The sequence below is a fragment of the Myotis brandtii genome, unplaced genomic scaffold (assembly GCF_000412655.1).
Source record: "Myotis brandtii unplaced genomic scaffold, ASM41265v1 scaffold463, whole genome shotgun sequence".
NCBI classification, from domain to species: Eukaryota; Metazoa; Chordata; class Mammalia; order Chiroptera; family Vespertilionidae; genus Myotis; species Myotis brandtii.
In genome coordinates this window covers 764,481-785,440 of record NW_005367694.1, presented here as the reverse complement: position 1 = coordinate 785,440, position 20,960 = coordinate 764,481, and the positions used below count along the sequence as shown (strand labels likewise).

The 20,960-nt window shown below is 37.1% G+C and overlaps 2 protein-coding genes across 5 annotated transcripts in view; one reads left to right on the top strand and one right to left on the bottom strand.

Annotated features, from left to right (window-relative positions):
* The window catches only part of KNTC1 (kinetochore associated 1), a 61,740-nt gene extending 61,188 nt beyond the window's left edge, over window positions 1–552 (bottom strand). Inside the window, exon 1 of the mRNA XM_005875566.2 lies at window positions 411–552. The gene's annotated coding sequence lies outside the window, so the exon portion shown is untranslated. The remainder of the gene's footprint in view (window positions 1–410) is intronic.
* A 182-nt stretch (window positions 553–734) lies between these two features.
* On the top strand, window positions 735–17,718 carry RSRC2 (arginine/serine-rich coiled-coil 2). Of its 4 annotated transcripts, none has more exons than XM_005875455.2 (10): window positions 735–904; window positions 5,849–6,005; window positions 7,099–7,142; window positions 9,548–9,738; window positions 10,523–10,726; window positions 12,250–12,372; window positions 14,502–14,581; window positions 15,030–15,259; window positions 15,982–16,071; window positions 17,068–17,718. In XM_005875455.2, the coding sequence occupies exons 1-10, from the start codon at window positions 899–901 to the stop codon at window positions 17,245–17,247; spliced, it is 1,305 nt and encodes a 434-aa protein (XP_005875517.1). In that variant the 5' UTR covers window positions 735–898; the 3' UTR covers window positions 17,248–17,718. The 4 variants fall into 4 exon arrangements, with proteins under 4 accessions (XP_005875517.1, XP_014402551.1, XP_014402550.1 ...); XM_014547065.1 differs by having other exon boundaries at window positions 9,527–9,738; XM_014547064.1 differs by having other exon boundaries at window positions 9,527–9,738; window positions 15,027–15,259.
* Window positions 17,719–20,960: the final 3,242 nt, after the last annotated feature.

Here is a 20,960-nt window from a genome sequence, read left to right as displayed (position 1 = left end):
CAAGTCTCAGAGGCTGGGACGAGTTTGGGGCGAGAATGGAACAGTGCGGGAGCTAAACGCATCCTCGACTTCCAGGTTGGGTTTATCCTCAGGACACGGGAGAAGACACCAAGCAAACTGAGTGATACGATTTAACTAATGACGTGGGAGCACTTTGGCTGCTGGCTGGAGAACAGATCCGCGAATTAAGTGAAATGAAACAGTATCAATCAGACCACCGTGCATCAACATCGGCTGGACGCCGGGACCAGCAAGAACCGACTCGAACCTCTCCCACCAGAGTCTGGAAGGGAAAACACCCCAAACTGTGCTGAGGGCGCTGCTACTTCGACCTGGACCCACTCCCAGTCCCTACAGCAGCGCGACAATCCCCCCCCCCACACACACACACACACAGAGACAATCCTCACCTGCAATTGGAGAAACTAAAGCGGAACACTCAGTTTTAGGGCCGCTCTTTTGGACACTAACCGCCCTTAAGGTCTTCAGGTTCTAGCCCGACTTTAAATTGGCGGGAGAAGACCAAGCCCAACCCCTCTTACGGCGGCCGGACAAGGCCAAGACTGCTGTAGAATCGAAATAGGAAGTCGCCCCACCCTAAATCCCACCCTTTCCGGTCGCCAGGCTGAGCCCTCTAGAGGCTCCGCCCTCCTTCCAGGCATTCCACGCCCCCTTCCAAAGAGCAACCAATCACTGCCCCGATCACCGCGTTGCTATAGCGAGTCTTATCACCACCCTCTTTACTCCCAGCAAGCTGTGCGGAACGCCGGGCCTCTTCCCCTTTGTGCCATCCGGGTCTTTTTGCCCGAGTTGTTCAGTCTGTGGCGAAGCGTCAGGGCGACTAGTACTGTTGAGAGCGGCAAGTAGAGGAGCCGCTTTAGCGGCCAGGACTCTGACTATGGAGGTAGGTGCCTAATCTGAGTTGGAAGCCAGGGATATTTTTCGGCTTCTCTCAAAGAGTGCGCGAACGGCTGCCGGAGCTGTTGTCCGCGCGTGTGTGGACAAAATGGCGCCGCGGCCTTCTTCTGCGCCCGCCATCATGGCTGCCGGCCTCAGGGAGGGGGACTAACGCGGTGTCTGTGGGGGTGGGGAGCTGCAAGGAGTGTCTTTTTCCAGAACTTTCCTCTTCCCTTTTATTTTTCCCTTTCGGCCCGCAGAACTGCCTTCAGTTAAGCTTAATCCCTCGGGTCATTGATTTACATGGAGTTTCATTAAGGACTTGGGAATACGTTCGCGATGGGGCAGAGAGAAAAGTGATCCGGGTCGTCTGAAAAATATTGGGTCAAGTAAGGTCTAGAAGGGATAGAACGGTGAAAAGAGCAGTCTTGTAGCGGTTTTTTTGTTTTGTTTTGTTTTTTGCTTACGTTCAAAAAGATGATTCTAGTTGCATAGTTTCAGTTAGCGTTTCGTCTGTGTAAACCTTCGTTTATTCCTCATTGGGGAAGATGTTGGTGGAAGGGAGTGAAAATGCGACTTCATTAGAAAAGGCTTTGGAACGACGGATTCTGATTGATGCTCCGTTTCCCGAGCGGCTCATGATAGAATCGGTTTGAAGTCTTGCTGAAGCATTATAATCAAGCCCTATCTTTGGATCGTTCCGTTAAATAGAACACTCTGAGGTGTCCTATTTAACCTTAAATTTTAAAAAATAAAGCTCTTAAGTGATCTCTTCTAAACATTAAGCCTGCTTTGGGCTTAAGACGCCCGAACCCGATGGATCTCGTTACAGTATTGTGTAATTACTTCATTTTTACTTAATCCCGCTAAAAGAAAAATGCAGGCATTTTGCATTCTTTTCCAGTGACTAAAAAGATTTCCTCATTTTCGAAAATAAATAGTACTGGTAAGCATAATGAAAAATACGTAGTTTACTGTTCCTATTAGTTGGGATATCAGTAATTAGTAAGGATGGTCCCCCCACACACACACTGAATTGTTTGAATTTGCAATCTATTTTTTATATACATATATATATATATAATAAGGTTTCAGACAGTTGGCAGGCTATTTTGTATTTATGCAACTAATCGATTTAATGTTTTCCTTTGTTTTGTGTTTTGGGCCTCTTAATGTATTTCACCTGGTCTCATGTTTTTAAAAATGAAATCAACTCAAACGTGTTTCTGCAGTTCCTCCTTCAATAAAAAGACATAATTCCTGGAGAAGTGGCCTAGTATTAAATCCATCTATCTTCTTTGCACTGGGAAAAATGTGTGTATGCTATGTCTTGAGCTTTACTAGGGTTTTAAACCAAATGTAAATTTCAAGAAACAATGGTGGCCTTCCACTAGAGCAAATGCTGGAGTACAGGGCAGTTTTGCAGTTTAAGGTGTTCATGTAGAAGTCCCTGCTAAATGAAAAGCTTAGAAATTTAAAAAGGTTTTTTTTTTTTTTTCATTTTCACCGAGGATACTTTTCCCTTGAGCTTTAGAGATAGTGGAAGAGACAGGGAAAGATAGGGGAGAGATCGAGAAACACATCATATGCCTCCTGCACGCCCCCAACCGGGGCCAGGGATTGAGCCTGCAACTGAATGAGGCATGTGCTCCTGGTTGGAATCAAACCTGGGACCCAGTCTGCCGGCTGAAGCTCCATCCACTGAACCAAACTTAGTAGGGTAAAAGGTTATAAATTGTTAGAGAAATTCAATATTCAATTGGTTGGGGGTGGTAGTTTCATTATGCTAGTTTAAAATATGCTCGAGTAAATAAAAGTTCTGCATGAGCTAAACCGCTGCCTATCATTCCTGTCTGTTGAGTGTTGGGGTGGTTTTGTTGACCTATGGTGTGTTTACAGATGGAAATGGCTGTTGGGTGTCATTAGGCAGCCTGTAAGACCAGGTGCCTTTCCTCAAGCCGAGGGCATTGGACTTCCTTTAAAAGCCAGTCTTTCGTGATGTTAAGCATGTATTGCTAAATAAACCCAGAAAACTTTTATTGCCTGCCTAGATGTTGGCTTTTCCGTGGAAAGGTGGTTTTCAGTTCTAGTCATGATAACTGTAAAAGTGAGCTGTGCCAGTGGTTCTGGAATGCGCTCTTGGTGTATCAGGCACTGTGAGAAGTGACAGCAGTGCTCCCAGTTTTTGCAATTTCTTATTTAAAAAAGGACCAGTGTTGTGAAAATCAGAATCTTTAATTGTTTAATACAGCACCATTTGTTAATAGTAGACAGTGAGGAGTATCATCTTTATTTTTTTTAAACAAAACAGGACACAGGAGTATCATCTTTAGATGAGTCAGCTGTGTTGCTGGATCTCATTTTTAAAATGAGAAAGTTGAGCTCGATTCTAAGGGATGGAAGCCTTTCAGTATAAGATTTTTTTATTTTATTGATTGATTTTTAGAGAGAAACATCGATTTATTGTTCCACTTCTTTATTTATGCATTCATTGGTTGTTTCCTGTATGTGCCCTGACCAGAGATGGAACCTGCAACCTTGGCATATCACAACGATGCTCTTAACCAACCAAGCTATCTGACCAGGGTCCTTGTGTTTCTTGCTGGGGGGTTTTGGGTACCATTGTTAGAGGCTTAACACATAACTTATGTGTTTAATCCCAACTAGCCTGTAAATCTTTCCTTTTTAATTTATAATTTTATTCCTGGAGTCTAGCATGGAGTTTGGTACATTTTTATACTCAGTAATCAATTGTTGAAATAATGCAAACTCTCACACCTCATTTATTAAAAAGTTTGTTTTCTGAACTAACCTTCCTAAGGGGAGAATTTTATGTTTTATTCCTGCTGATATTTTATAATGATATTCGGCTTTCTTCTGTAAAGGGCAAGATCATAAATATTTTAGGCATTGTGGACCACATAGAATCTCTGTCATATTCTTTGCTGGTTGACTTGTTTGTTCACTCCTTTTGACAATGCTTTTAAAAATGTGAAACAGGTTTGGCTCAGTGGATAGAGCGTGTCTGCCTGCAGACTGAAGGATCCTGGGTTCCATTCCCGTCAAGGGCAAACAGCCGGGTTTCGGGCTCTATCCCCAGTAGGGGCTTGTGAGAGGCAGCCGCTCAATGATTCTCTTTCATCATTGATGTTTCTAGCTCCCTCTCGCTTCTTCTCTGAAGTCAATAAAAACATTTTTAAAAAATACACAAGTCATTCTTAGCTCAAGAGTCATATTTTGCCAGCCCCTGTCCTAAGTAATCAACTCCCCAAGCATATTAATCTGACTCATTTATATAAATTTCTTGCTTTGTGGTGGTCCTCGGGTTATTTGTAATTTGGACCACACTGTTCAGCAGAGCCCCAGAAATATTTTTTAACAGAAAACTAATAACTAGAATTCATTTATTTCTTTGCTAAGTACTATGTAGTTATGTGCAAGGCAGATGAAATTGCCTTCTGTAAACTGGAAAACAAAGTGATATTTAGATGACAGAATCTAGTTTGAGGTATATGGGGTCTCTAGGAAAGAGTATGTACAGTTAACTTGACTAACGTAAATTTTCTTATATTGTGATAACTTAAAAACTGCTTTAAAGCAGAAAAAAAACTTAATGTTTCCATAGCATATGTGAGGAGAGGCAGACCATATTTTGCAGCAGCACTCTGCCAAGGGGCTGTTTTCATTAAAGAGGGTTAATGGAATTAAGATTGGGTTCTCAGATAGGTAAGTTAATTTTCTGTTACTCTTTTCAGCAGTATTCTCTCTGCTATTTTAACCCTTTTCGGTCCAACGTGGAGGCTGACTCGACACACCAGGCGCTAGGAGCAGGTACAATGTCGAGCTGAGGTCTAGTGAGACAGATAACTTCAACATTCAATCCCGTCAATTAATTTGGATCAGACTGTTTGAATTCCAAAAATAAAATTGGACCGCAAAGGGTTAAGATTTTACAGTATGGGCATGGAAGTCTCTTGAACAGCTCATTTAAAGGTATTGTTAAAGTTGGCTAATTGAGTTCACAAATTTTAAATGAACTAAATTTTCTCTATTTGAATGTTCATTGGAAATAGTTCGAGCCCTTCTCTTCCCCCTTATTTTGAAAGTTAAAAAAATGATTAAAAATACATTAGTCTAGCCCTAACCGGTTTTGCTCAGTGGATAGAGCGTCGGCCTGAGGACTGAGGGGTCCCAGGTTCCATTCCAGTCAAGGGCATGTACCTTGGTTACGGGCACATCCCCAGTAGGGGGTGTGTAGGAGGCAGCTGATCGATGTTTCTCTCTCATTGATGTTTCTAACTATCCCTTTCCCTTCCTCTCTGTAAAAAATCAATAAAATATATATTTTTTTAAAAATACATTAATCTAATTGCATATGCCTTTGGTATTGGGTTAGTCATTTTGATTTATTCATGCCTATTTATCTTCCCTCCCCTCCCCATCCTCCTTTTTTTAATTTATCTCAGAGAGTAAGGGAGAGGGAGAGAGATAGAAACATCAGTGATAGAATTGTTGATTGGCTGGCTCCTGCATGCCCCACACTGGGGATTGAGCCTGCAACCTGGGCATGTGCCCTGACCAGGAATCGAACCGTGACGTCTTGGTCATAGTTTGACACTCAACCACTGAGACATGCCAACTGGGCTCCCCACCCTCTCTTTTAAGAAATTGGTGCCCTGACCAGTTTGGCTTAGTAGATAGAGCGTCGGCCTGCAGACTGAAAGGTCCCAGGTTCGAACCCGGTCAAGGGCATGTACCTTGGTTGCGGGCACATCCCCAGTAGGGGGTGTGCAGGAGGCAGCTGATCGATGTTTCTCTCTCATCGATGTTTCTAACTCCTATCCCTCTCCCTTCCTCTCTGTAAAAAAATCAATAAAATACATTTTTTAAAAAATTGGTAATATTTTAAATGTAATTAAGAACTTACAATCATTTTCCTTTAAACTTTTAGGCTAGTGATACAGAGCGAGATGGACTAGCCCCAGAAAAGACATCCCCAGATAGCGATAAGAAAAAAGAGCAGTCAGATGTATCTGTTTCTCCTAGAGCCTCAAAACATCATTATTCAAGATCACGATCAAGGTCAAGAGAAAGAAAACGAAAGTCAGGTATGAATTGCTGAAAATGGTAATAAATACTACCAGCATAATCGGTAAACATGTATAAGACAAACTGTTTGTTGATATAAGTAATGTGTTCTCCCCAGTTTAGAGATGGATAATGAAAATCCATTGGTGATTTTTCTGGAGACCTTTTCAGTTATGAGCAATACAAATATTCTAATGTAGAAATTTTCTTACTTGTCCAAAGGCTACAGTGTATGTTTAAATTTGTGTCATAGTGACTACTTTTTAACTATGATGTTTAAGTTTCATTTTTCAACAATGGCAAAATATGTTGAAAGATGTAGTAGTCTGGACAGAGGTATATTATTCTAGACTTATTTAATATCCTTTGTTGTAAGTTACAAGAACATTTTTAGCCTTGGGCTTTGTTTTTTGGTGTGTGGTTTTTTAAATTGATTTTTTCAGAGAGAGAGACATCAGTTTGTTGTTCCACCCATTTATGCATTCATTGGCTTGATTCTTGTATGTGCCCTGACTGGGGATCGAACCCACAACCTTGGCAAATTGGGATGATGCTTTAACCAACTGAGCTACCCGGCCAGGACTTCACTTTTTTTATTTATTTAATGTTAGAGTATTTCTGAAGCAAGAGGTTTGGCATTTAGAAATGCACCTTATTCATTTATTTAAAAAACTAGACTGATGCATTGTAGATAGCATGATTTTTTGCTATTTTTAAAAAAGTATTACTATTTAATAAAGAGGTTAAGAGAAGTAGAATAGTAATGAGTTACAAGTTTAAGGCTTGAGCTCTAGTTCTTTATCCTTTGTGTCCATATTATAAACGATTTTGAGTCTAAAAGACAATGTCTTTTTTACTTGTCATGTAACTTTTTTTTTTTTTTGCTTCTGTCTCTTGATTATATTCTGGTTTGTTCATATTGCTTGATATGTCCTAAATATGTACAGTATTAATGTGGTAGAATAACCCTACTCTGCTATTAAAAAAAACAGTTTCTGAAAGAGACTACTAGTAAGTCAAATAGACTGGAAATTGTTCTTTATATGAGTATTGAAATTTGTGTTTGAGATGATTCTGTATCTTTGTTTATGGTGAATATTTGTGTCTTCACAGATAATGAAGGAAGAAAACACAGGAGCCGGAGCAGAAGCAAAGAGGTAATTAACACTTTGTAGTGAATAGGCAGTTTAAAGTACTTGTAAAATATCTGGTAGAAATGTTTGTGTGTGAATATGTGATATTGTCAAGGTAAGTACCAAAACTTGACATTTAAAAGGTTTAATTGAATTATAAAATAAGCATGATTTGGATTCATCGTTTTTCAAGAAGATAGTTGTTTATATGAAAAGTTCATTCAAAAACTATTAATTTTATTGTGTTGTGAAAGTATTCACAATAAAAATTTCATATGAAGAATATAATTGGATTTTTAGGCCTGTCACACAGAGCTTCCATTAATCTGAGGTCCCGAGTCTCCTTATGCCTGATAACCATTCAGGATTTTTAAATAGCAATACACTAGATATCTGTGGGCTACTTTTTCTTTATGGAAGATAACAAGAGTCCTCTTTTCATTAGTTAACTATAGTTCTGTTTCTGTAATAGTGGTATTGAATTTTGAAGTAAGAGCATCAGTGAGGGACAGCTAGAAAAGTGGCGGTGACAGCAAAACTTGAGGAAAAAGAAAGGCAGCAGCTCTATTGTAAAGGAGTTAACCCACCTGAGAAGACAGCGAGCCAATAGGGATATCAGAAGTAGCGGCCAAAAAGTGCAGAGTCTTATGGGGGCTGGGCAAGGGTCCTAAAACAAACATGGGCAGGGACTTCACCTCTTCCCCTAATGGAAGCTCTGTTAAATTTTTAATTTAGGAGAGTTTTTGTGAAAATGACTATTTTGTTTAGCTCACATGATAACATTTCTATAATAAATCATACTCAGCGTGCTAATGCGCGAAGAGACTGAACTGAAGACGCTGCAGACTCAGATAGCAAAATAATAAGCCTACTTCATGATAAGGTAACTATTAGTCATTCAAACTCCTATTTCCCTTAAGTATATCTTAAATCAGTTAAGGGTTTTAATGGTTTTTTAAAAAAATTAATAGTAATGTTACAAGTGAAAAACTGGTTTGAAATAAACTCTAAAACCTTTGGAAGTTTAACTAAACACCTTTACAGTTTGCTGCTGTATGGCAAAATCAAGGGAATATTTTTTATAAGCTCATTTTAGAGAACTGGCAATGAAACTAAAATTTAGCTGTGTCTCCAGGTCTCTTATTTTTCTGCAAAATAATAAATACTATCATCATTTTCAGATATATCATCATGCATGTTCTAAAATGTTTGGCCAAATGTTTGTTTTCAAATTAATCTTGAGTGTAAAGAAATAACTTACAGCCTATTTTGGGAAACATGAAATAAGTGTCCTCTCATAGAAAAGCAGTGGGCTGAGCATCAGGAGAACATGGGGCCTGGTTTCAGCTCTGCTGCTGTGTAGCTTTGTGACTAGATCTTAGTTTTGTTACATAAAGTCAGAGGGTCTGAGTTTCCTTTGAGCTTTAAAATTGTGGTTCTGAGATGTCCAGGATTTTAAGCTTTAGCCACAAGATGGATTTGACAAATATTAATGTGGGGAAATATATGATGTTTACACTTCTAACTAAGTATGTGAGTATAGGATGGAGACTTGATCATACTATTTTAGCTCAGTCTCTGAATGCATAATGTTGTGAAAACAAAAGCCTTGGTTTTTAATCTTTCAAAATAACGGGAGAAGTATGTATTGTGTTATGGTATGGGAATTAATTGTTATATCTAGTTTGATTGCATAAAAATTAAAACAGATACGGTTGCCATTTTCTATCCTAGGTACATGAAATGTAATAGAACTCCAAGCCTGTTGGGATATTGCAAGATGAAAAGTGATTGCCTCACAGTTTTAGACATTGGGAGAAAAATCAAGAGACGTCTTTTAGAAAGGATATTGCAATATAGCTATAAAAAGGACACTTCAGCTCTGCGTAAAGTAACTTGAAATTGCAGAAAATATTAATACTTAGTAAAATTAATTTTATTTAGCTACCTAACTTGAAATGCATTTTCTGGTGCATTTCTATGTGTCCTTCTTATCTTTATTATTGTTAACTATTTAAATGTCAAATAATATTACATATTCTGGATTTAGAAGTTGATGCATATATTTGGTCTGTTCATTTAAAAGGTTTGTTGGAAAATTTTCAAAAATTTTGATACATGTGTACTTCCCTTATTTTAGATAAAAAAAACATTATGGGTTCATATTTTCAACGTTGAAAATTGCTTTAATTGTGGTATTGAAAATATTTGGGGGAGGAAACTGCCTTTGGGGGGGGGGTTATAAAGAAAGGGTAAAATTAGTAATATACCTGCAACATGTGGGTGATGTGAAACTAGGTCGTTTTTAAAATTTGCCACATACTCCTAAGGTTACTAATGTTGCATCACAACATTTTTGTTTACTGATACCCATACTAACTTTCTTTGTTGCACTATTTTCCTGAAAGAACCAACTTCTTCTTAAACAGGCAAGAAGACATGAATCCAAAGATAAATCCTCTAAGAAACACAAGTCTGACGAACATAATGACAAAGAACACTCTTCTGATAAGGGAAGAGAGCGACTAAATTCATCTGAAAATGGTGAGGACAGACACAAACGCAAAGAAAGAAAGTCATCAAGAGGCAGAAGTCACTCAAGATCTAGGTCTCGTGAAAGGTAACTAGTTCTAGTGTTTATAAGTACCTTTAAAGAGCTCCCTAAATTGCATAAAGCTTCTCATTACCCAGCACTACCCCCAGAAATCTTAATTAGAACTTTTTTTTTTTTTCCCCTAACTTGACTATTCCTGTTCTCACTGATGTCCACTAATAGAAATCTTTTGGGCTATCTTTTGCAGTGAAAAAAATTCCATTGCTAAACTATGTCTATATAATTTAAACAATATAACAATCTTTTTACATTGCTGATACAGGATTTATTTGCTCCTAAATTCTAATCTAGATGTTCCTCTTGTGGTATAGATAAAAATGCAGAGATTTTTGAGATACTGGGTCATGGCTCCAATTTGTGGAATTTTTGTTTTTTGTTTTAAGAATCGGGTATTTAACTTGTTTGTAGATTTCTGTGGGGAATATGTGGTAGATTCAGTCAAAATTTTTCAGTAGTAGACTTAACATGATTATGTTCTTAAATTTTATAAATACATTAGTAAGGCAATAGGTTTTGAACTATTAAATCTTAAATTGGGTAGGATGCTTTGCTTTTTTGACGTGTTATAGTTGTACTGTGTTTGCTAAGAGACATCAAGAACAAAGGTTAATTTTTTATTGTAACTTTTCACTGCCCCCCATGCTGGCAGAAACCTCAAACTATCTTTTCTGTACGCATTACAGTGTAGTTTATTGTATCTTGACTGCATACACTACAGATAACTAATTTGTAACATCTATAAATTGAAAAGACACACTTCTAACTACAAATTTCTGTGCTTTAATTTTAGGCGTCATCGTAGTAGAAGCAGGGAGCGGAAGAAGTCTCGATCCCGGAGTAGGGAGCGGAAGAAGTCAAGATCCAGAAGCAGAGAGAGGAAGAAATCACGATCCAGAAGCAGGGAAAGAAAACGCCGAATCCGATCTCGTTCCCGCTCAAGATCAAGACACAGACATAGGAGTAGAAGCAGGAGTAGGACAAGGAGTAGAAGTCGGTGGGTATTCCCCATCGTGGTTAAATTCAAATAAGCCCTTCACAGGCTCTGTTTGTCTTCTGTCAACCTGAGAATATTTAAATTGTGGGTCAAAATTTACAGAATAATCACATCCTAACTGAGAAAGAACAGGTCTAAATATTTATGTGGCATTCTTTCATAGTCTAATTTGACCAGATTGTTGTGAAGCAGATATGAATAGTCCCATTTAAAATTATTTTAGTTGTTTGATACACTGAATTCATTGTGCTCGTGTTATAATGACAATAGCTTCTTGCATCCCTACTCTGTGGTATATATTACGGCATAGTTCTTTCTGTGTATTCGCTCATCTGATTCTCAAAACAACTGTTTTGTGGGCTAGGCTCATCAGACTTAGAGAGGTTGAATAACTTGCCCAGAAGCCCAAAATTAAACAGTTATTAAATGATAAAGCCCAGACCAGTTCCTAAATGTGTCTGAATGCAAAGTCAGTGTATGCGCTTAACCCACCGTACTGTATATACTATCTCAGATACCCAAAAAAATGAGCGTAGATTATGCTTTATAGAATTGTACACTTAAGACTTACGTTATTAACCAGTGTAACCCCAATCAATTAAATTCTTTTAAAGATGACCTTAATTCAAACCTGTCGTGATTGAGAGGAGGCTTTAATTTGTTGAGACAGGACAATAAGGAGCGTGGGGGGCATTCTTAGTATTCGGGGAATATGTCCTCATTTACATAAGAATATTACAGTGTACTATATAGTCACAGGTACTGTTACTAAAGTAATGGAAAAACTTTGTTAATTTTATTGTTTACATCCATCTAATAGATGGAAATATAGATAAAAGTGGACTTGAGCTTATTACAATAACATGGTTTATTACTTGTTTGATCAGTTTATCCATTTGTAATCAGTTTTTGTAGTGGTTTACCCATTTGAGCTTTAACAATTGTAAGATTTAGTGAATCTAAGGTATGTGGTAATTTGACCATTAATTTTTTAAATTGCCATTTGGGGAATTCAGATCATTATTTATGATATTTCTAGTTTTAACTATTGATACTTTTTATTCTGATCAGTGCCTATCTTTTATATGTCTAATTCTTTGTTACAGTGATTCATGCTTTGTATTTTTTAAAACATCTGCAAATTCATTCATTGTAGGTTAAAAGGCTAGGAACATTTAACCTATCCATCTTACTATTAGGCATTCTATATATTGACCTACACAAGTATAAAATGACTAATGTACATGGCTAGTCTTTGCAACATTGGGTGTAACGGCAGCAAGATTGGAATTAAGCTAAATGTCCATCTATAACAGGGCCGGTTAAATGAACTTAGAAACTAGCCATATACACAAGGAACTTAGGATATCTGTGGAAGATGTAGGGCGGGCAGAAAGCAAAGGGTTCAAAATATATTTCCTATGCAGTTTTATTTTTGTTGAACCATGTAAATATAATTGATTTTGATTCAACAAAGTTATTACTGGGCCATACTGAGACATGTAAAATATGATTTATTACAGAGATAGAAAGAAGAGAATTGAAAAACCAAGAAGATTTAGCAGAAGTTTAAGTGGAACTCCTAGTCCACCTCCCTTCAGAGGCAGAAACACAGCAATGGATGCACAAGAAGCTTTAGCTAGAAGGTGTGTTTATTTTCTTTTTATTTGATCCATTTTTCTCCCCTTTTCAACTTGAAGTAGATGTTCAATTGTGTGGACAAAATGAAAGCTTTCAGTCAGAGAATAATGGAAATAGTTAAATATAGCCATGAATGCTGTCGCACCTCTGTGATCTAGAACTAAGGTAAGTAGTTTACTTCTTACTCTAAACATTTACTTATTGCACAACTGTGGAAAGATTCTACAAGGGTTCCGCTTTTTCCCTTCATGATTAACGAACTTTTCTCAACTCTAGACTCTTAAATATTTTTAGTTTGGAATTGAAATTTTTTTTTAAATCTTAAATCAGATTTCAGAACTTGGTTGAGTTTGCCTCAAACTGTTTTGTGGGTTTTTTGTTTGTTTTTCTCCTTCAAGAAAAGAATCTCTGAAACAATAAGTAGAATTTTGTCAATGGTTTCCTTATTATAAACCAATTAACTTGATACTGTAAATTTTACTCCTGAGAGCATAGGGAGACCATTGTATTTTTCCATTTCCTAATGGTTCAAAGGTGTGTTGGGACCACACACAGCAGGACTGTCTTAGTGAAATCTGCAAAACCATTAAAAGAACTGCCTCATCAATAAAGTCACAAAGTAAAATCTAAGTCCTTATTTGCAGGTTTTCCCATATTCTGAAAACTATACTCTTTTGATTTTACTTTTTTCTTTATGAAATTGAGTTTGTATTTTTTTTCCATTACAAAAATACAGTTATCAAATGTAACCTGATGGGCTGCTGCCCTGTGAACCCAGCCTGGCAGAAACTCCAGCTGAGCAGCAGCAGCAGCAAAGGTGTGAGCTCACCCCTTCTTCACTCCATTCACCCTAGTGAATGGTGTTTATTCCAAACTTGCAGTGGCCATTTTAAATGTGCAATCAATAGTAGTCAAGCATATTTTCATTCAAAACTAAGATCAACAGAATTAGGAAATAATTTACGACAATATTTGAACTCATTTATAAAGAATTGGTCCATTAACTCTGACCGTTATTTTTTTAAGTCATAACATTTATTTACTACACGTTTATTGTTTAATTTTTGGATTTTATTAAAATTGAAACTTACTACCTTCTAAAAGGTGGGGGGTTTTTGTGTTGTTTTATTGTTTTGTATTTTGTTTTACTTAAAAAATGATCTACAACTGAACTACCACTATGTTTTACTACTTGATAATACCACATTCCTCGCCCCTTGATAATAACACACTCCAGGGAAAAAGGGGTGCCCTTTAACTTGTAATTAGTAAATCAAGGAATTCTTCAAAGAAAAGGGTTTCTCTTTCAGGAACTCATTATGAAGATAATATTACTTAGGATTTTCCATTTAGGGCAGGTACTGACTTGGCAGCACATTTCGTGTGTGTATTGATTAGTGAATTTAATGTGAGCCAGAAATATGTTTTTATTTTGGGGGGATGAATTTGCGTTTCATGTTTCCAGTTCCTTTGCTAATGATAAATTCTTGCAGTTGCTAAAAGTGATTTCCTAATACTGAGGTTTTTTACCCCCCTTTTATTAGATTATAGAGGATAGCAGTTTGTATTTGTGTGCCTGTATTGTGAGGAGGTTGGGTTGTTTTGTTTTTATTAATTTGAAGGCTATATAATAAAGTCTATTTAAATGCAAAAATCATTGCATGTAGATTGGCCTTATTCTATGTCAGCCTCCCCCAAGAAGCATTTGGTAAATCTGTAAGCCTTATTTACTTACTACTTAACATACTCTAAGACTTACTCAGCTTTCAGTCTTATTTGTAAGATATCATTTTACCCTTATTTCTGTAACTAGCACTGAAAAAAAAACTGAATCATTTCAATTTTTAAACGATATTCTGTGGGAACTATGTGTGAAAATTATTCCAGTTTTGGGCTATTTAGTGAATTTAAAAATGTTTAAAACCAGTTTTAAAATATTTACCTGTGACTGATAGCATCTTAACAGTGATTCCCTGGTTGCCCTTTTTTCCCACGTGTAGATTTTAACTTGGGAAAGTGTTAAACTTAAAATTCTAGAAGTGTTTTGTGTCTACTTGTGCACATTCAGAGAAGTACAAAGATAAATATTGGTTTTATAACATTATTTTAAATTGATTTACATGGTTTTTGACAGATTGGAAAGGGCAAAGAAGTTACAAGAACAACGAGAAAAGGAAATGGTTGAAAAACAGAAACAACAAGAAATAGCTGCAGGTAATTTTAACACTTACCATTTGTGGGAATAAAGCTAGTAATTTAGAGAACTTTTTAAACTTGTATTCTGGACTGACAGAAAAATGTAATTAGAAGTCTTTCTGTTTAGTATCTGTTAAATGTGCGTAATACTTGTTTTAGTATTTTTAAATGTTTGTGAAATGTCTGAAATAATTTGGTAAACTGAAGAACCATACAAATAAAAGTTTTTATTGTGTTTATAAGTTTAGATACAAGCACCGAAGTTCATTTCCTTGAAACGAACTTTTTACTATTTGCAGAATTCTTTTCATTTTCAAGAGGTAAATGAAGTTATAGTATATATAGGGGTCATATATAGAAATATATGTATATGTATATATCAACAAATACATTCCATGAATGTTGGTGAATAATGTTTCTGCTTTGTAACCTAATGCCCAGTCATACTTCTTTCATCTTCCAGCAGCTGCAGCTACTGGGGGTTCTGTTCTCAATGTGGCTGCCCTGTTGGCATCGGGAACGCAGGTAACTCCTCAGATAGCAATGGCAGCTCAGATGGCAGCCCTGCAGGCTAAAGCTTTGGCAGAAACTGGAATAGCTGTACCTAGCTATTATAACCCAGCAGCTGTGAATCCAATGAAATTTGCTGAACAAGAGAAAAAAAGGAAAATGCTTTGGCAAGGCAAGAAAGAAGGGGTAAGTTCTTCTATTCCCCTCTTTTGTCATTTATTCCTAATTAGCAATTGCCTAGGAAAACAAATATGAATTGGAAAAAATTAGTCTGGGTTTTTCTTCTGAGAACCTGATAGAATAGTTTAATTTGGAGGAAAATGCATCATCTGGGTCAGGCTTTCAAAGCAAGCCAATAGTGTTATATATTTATTTTTTATGACGTACTTAATTTTCTTTGCTTCATTCTATAGTAGAAATCTTAATCCTATATAATAAAAGCCTAATATGCTAAGTGTCCAGTCAACCATTCAAAGCTTAATATGCTAATGATATGCCAAGGCCTTCAACCATTTGCTATGACATTCATTGACGACCAGGGGGCAGACACTCCGACCAGTAGGTTAGCTTGCTGCTGGGGTCTGGCCAATCGGGACTGAGCGAGATGGGCCGGACACGCCCTGGAGCCCTCCTGGGGTCCCTCGGCCTGGCCTGCGCCCTCTCAAAATCTGGGACCCCTTGGGGGATGTCAGAGAGCCGATTTTGGCCCCATCTCGCAGGCCAGGCCAGGGGACCCCACTGGTGCACAAATTTGTGCACCGCACCTCTAGTATAATTATAAACTCCATTGATAGAATGTCATAATGCTATTGTTCCTTTTACTTCATACTATATTATGGAAAGATTTAATACCCTAGTAAAAGGTATTTAAATTTTGCATATTCTAAAAGTTCACCATTTCTTAATAGGACAAATCCCAGTCTGCTGAAATATGGGAAAAGTTGAATTTTGGAAACAAGGACCAAAATGTCAAATTTAGGAAACTAATGGGTATTAAGGTGAGTATATACACTTTCTATTAAAATCATACTAACATATTTTCAGGGTAACATTGATTCTCAACTTCAAAGTTATTTCAGTGATGTATCAACTCTGGGTACTTTTCTTGTTTGTTTATGTTCTCCACATTAATTTTACAGAATTAACTAAAATATTGTTATCACTGGTTTACAACACAAATTATTTTAAATTAACAGGTTTATTGATTATTACTGTGTATTTGTACCTTGGGTGAACATTGAGTTCATAAGCTTCTGTTTATGAAAAGGAATAATGGATTTGCTTTAAAAGAATAAACACTTCTCAATTTAAGGTTAATGCTACCTGGTGGAATAGGACCCTTTTGATATTTAAAGTTTTAAAGAAGCTTTTTTTTTTTTTTTTTTTTTTAGAACATTGAGTTTTTGCTGAGTAAAGGGTAATACAGGTACAGTGTTAGATTTCATGGAAAGTTCCTCAATGCTCAGACATTGGTCATTATTAAGGAAATTAGTTTTTCATTAAAGGGATATTAAGCTGCACTGAGCTGGCTATTTACACTGTCTGGCATGTGCTGCCCGTTCTTCATCATGCCCATCCACTTAAAGTTGATTTTTTTTTTTAAATATATATATTTTATTGATTTTTCACAGAGAGGAAGGGAGAGGGATAGAGAGTTAGAAACATCGATGAGAGAGAAACATCGATCAGCTGTCTCCTGAACACCTCCTACTGTGGATGTGCCCGCAACCAAGGTACATGCCCTGGACCGGAATTGAACCTGGGACCTTTCAGTCCACAGGCTGACGCTCTATCCACTGAGCCAAACCGGTTAGGGCTTAAAGTTGATTTTTGTTACATCCTAGAAGGAACACATGTGCTGAATGAATGAATGAAGCTAAGTAATTGAAGTCAAATATGTATCCCAAAAATGTAATTTACCTGTACTGTCAAGTGAGAGAAGCACTTTTTATTCCTATTAAATTCATTTTAATAATACTTTTCTGTCTGTTTAGAGTGAAGATGAAGCTGGATGTAGCTCAGTTGATGAAGAAAGTTACAAGACTTTGAAGCAACAGGAAGAAGTATTTAGGAATCTAGATGCTCAGTATGAAATGGCAAGGTCACAGACCCATACACAAAGAGGAATGGGATTGGGTTTTACATCATCAATGCGAGGAATGGATGCAGTTTGAAAAAGATCGCTTAATGTTTGGAACTTTCTAAACTTCTGGTTCTGATGTCAGGTCCTTGTTCACCAAACAGCTAGCATTCTAGCTTGCATGGGTGTTGCATTGACTTTAATTTATTGAAAAATAACGATTTTTTTGTAAATATCAGATCAGTGATACTGGTGTTAGTGTTGTAATTAGGTTAAACCCACTTCCATTAAACTTGACAGGACTATAGAAGGACAATATTTTTTAGTTCATGAATTCTACTTTCAAAATATATATAAAAGCTGCAGGTGGGATAAAAATCTCATACATGGATTTTTTCGTGTCCGCTGTCTTGTGTACTTTTGTACTTAACCTTGTACAGTTATTTTCATCTCTTGAAACATGAAAGAAATGTTATGTAGATGTTCTTTAGAAGATCTGGCCATTTGGTACATACCAGCTCAAATAAGCTGGGTGGTGATGAAAATAAAAATGGTTTTCTCAAAACTGGTGGTAATTTAAGTTACCTGGAATTATTTGAATTTATTTTATGGTTTCTGTAGCATTTTGCAATTTCTATTAGAAAACACTGGCTAAAAATTCTTTTTTTTTTTAAATTTTTTTGGCAGTACCATAGTGAGCAAAAATGTAAAAGGAAGTTGGGAGCAAGTAAACTTATTAAAATAATACTGTTTTCCTACTATTAAAAGGGCCAGAATTGGTGTACAGTATTTGTTAAATATTCCGTATGTTATTCAGGAAATAGATTAATACTTTAAAGGAATGTAAGCACTTTTATTTTAATAAAGTGCCTTATAACAAGTTCTTTGTATTCCCTTTGCTCATTATCCATTAGAAAGTAAAGTACTAAAAATTTGGTGATGGGAGGGGACTACAGAACTTGTAATTCATTAGCTTTCCCTAGAAAAATACTTTGGGAAAGATTGCCACAATGTAGTAGCACAATACTGTGAATAGTGGTAAAACTTAAACCTTTATTATTTTCTAAAATATATTTTTATTGATTTCAGAGAGGAAGGGAGAGAGAGATATCAATGATGAGAATCATTGATTGGCTGCCTCCTGCACGCCCTCTACTGGGGATCAAGCTACAACCCAGGCATGTGTCCTTGACCAGAATTGAACCCGGGTCTACAGGCTGACGCTCTATCCACTGAGCAAGACCAGCTAGGGACAACCTTTATGCTTAAAAACCAGAGTTACTAAGTCTGATCAACTTGCTTGTTAGGCATGTTTTTGTGATACAGGAAAATCAAGTGGTTGTATTACAAGATTTTTAATGAATTTTGGTAAATTTTTAAATTAGTTTTCCCAGAGTATAACAGTTCTGTGGAGAAATGGTTTCATGCTTCAGTGACAAAATCAATGACAATGATTTTTTATTTTGGCATCACAGATGAACATTTTTCAGTTTTGTGTATACCTTTAATTTCATTAAAAATTTTCATAAGCTTTAAGGCATAGTGGATATAAAAGCACACAGTAACTGACTGCTTCCTGTATTTCTCTACAGCAGTGGTCGCCAACCGGTGGTCCATGAGGTCCGAAAGGTTGGTGACCACTGCTCTACACTATTTTAGGAGCTTGCCATTTAAAGAATGACATGGTCCATCTTGCACTCATCTAGTGCACCGTTTTAAAAATTAGTAGCCAAGTTTAAACAAATAAAACTATTACAACATCTAAAATAATTCAGTAGGTAATCAGTATTTTTAGTTAAGATTTTACATATTTTCATACTTAAGTGTTGTAAATCCAGTGTGTATTTTGTTTTAACATCCTAATTGGGACCAGCCATATGTAGCCATGGGCAACCATATCCAATTGCATCTAGAGGGAGGTAGATTAGTAATTGTAACTTGTATAATTAAATTTTAAGAAGCAATTATTGGAGTCCAGGGTTGGGAGGCCAGTTAACCGCTTCACACAATTGGAAATAAGTGTATATGGGAGGCATACTCGATAGATTTGATTTTATTAAACCTTTTGCTACCCCTTCTTTTCTGTATGTTACTGTGCTTTACATTTCAAGGTTTGTGCTCCGTGATGGCTTTACCCTTGTAAGCAGCAGGATAGGGTTGCTGTCCAGGAGATACTTGAGGGGGAAGCAGGGCAGTAAAACTAAACCACACTGAGGCGCAATGTATGATGAGTGTGGGAGCAAGTGGGTTTTAGGCTAACTTGGAAGGTAGGGTAGGATTTCATAGCTGTGTATAGGTGTTGAGGAAAACAGCAAATTAAGATGAGGTTTTATTGGATGAATTTTATTTTAAGTTTAGAAAACTTAAATACCATTTAAGAAGTAGTTGGGAAGAGATGGAAATAAGTCGTTTTATGTATCATTCCTGGTTAATCAAGAGTTTCATAGGCCAAAAGATTTATATACTTAAATGCAATTTTAAAAGTTTTTTATTTTAGAGGAAGAGAGAGGGATAGAGAGAAAGGTGGATGGGATGAACAGTGATTGGCTGCCCCCTACTGGGATCGAGCCAGAAACCCAGCATGTGCCCTGACCCATGTCCTAATTGGGAATCCAACCTGCAACCTCTTGGTTCATGGGTTGATGCTCAACTGCTGAGCCACACCAGCTGGGATAAAACTTCTTACTGATTGTAGAGAGCAGAAAGAGAAACATTGATTTGTTGTTCCATGTATTTATGCATTCGTTGGTTGCTGCTTATATATGCCTTGACTATAGGTCTTGAATTGAGACATCTTTTACTTAAGTGGGTATAGGATAATTAACAACAATAACAATGAGCTCTGTGGTCTCCTGGGAGATGGTGCCCTGAGGGATTTGGAAAAAAATTACCGACATTCCAAAGGTACATTATCCAAAAAAAAGACAGGCACTGTTAAGGTAAAGATTGACCTTTGTCAAGAAATGATACCAGCCCAGGACATGACTACATGCCGTAAATTCCCTTTAGGAAGTTTTAATTTCAGCCCTGGCTGGTTTGGCTCAGTGGAAGGTTCATGGGTTAAGTTTCCCCGACAAGGGCACATACCTCGGTTGCTGATTCAATCCCCAGCCCTGGTCTGGGTGCATTGGGAAGCAATCAATGGATGTCTAACACATTGACCTTTCTCTCTTTTCCTCACTCCCCACCCCCACCCCCCATTTCTGCATCCCTTCCACTCTAAAAATCAATGGGGGAAAATATCCTCAATCCCTGGGTCTTTTTTTTTTTTTTTAAGTTTTAATTTCAGATCATTCTATGTAGTTTAGGGTTTAGTATGTGATCCCCGTTTTTGAGCACAAGACCTCTAAAATAGTTTAGCTAGTTTATTTTATCCTCACCTGAGGATAAGTTTGATTTTAGAGAGGAAGGGAGACAAAGAGAAAGACATTGATGTGAGAAATATCGATCGGTTGCTTCCCATCTACACCCTGACCAGGGATAGACCCCACAACTTAGGTATGAACTAGGCTCCAACCAACTTAACCACCTGACCAGGACTATTCTAGCTAGTTCTTCATGAAAAAGTAAAACAAGCCCAATAAACTGAAATAACTATCCAAGATTACAGAGGTAGTCCGTGGCAAAACTAAAGTTCCATAGTTGTTTGGCATGCACACCAGAATGTGTTCCGACTTTTCAGCCTTAGATGCATAACAAGGACAACCATATTGTTTCAACACATTCTGATTTACTCTAGCTTTGTTAACGTTTAATAAGGAGCAATCCCAGTATGCAATGCAAACAATGAGTTAACAGTCAGTCAGA

What these genes read in the sequence shown, in the direction of transcription:
- RSRC2 (XM_014547064.1), top strand. An exon ending in AGGACAAGGAGTAGAAGTCG is followed by an intron (nt 10,727 to 12,249) that starts GTGGGTATTCCC and finishes GATTTATTACAG; the next exon opens with AGATAGAAAGAAGAGAATTG. An exon ending in GGAAACTAATGGGTATTAAG is followed by an intron (nt 16,072 to 17,067) that starts GTGAGTATATAC and finishes CTGTCTGTTTAG; the next exon opens with AGTGAAGATGAAGCTGGATG.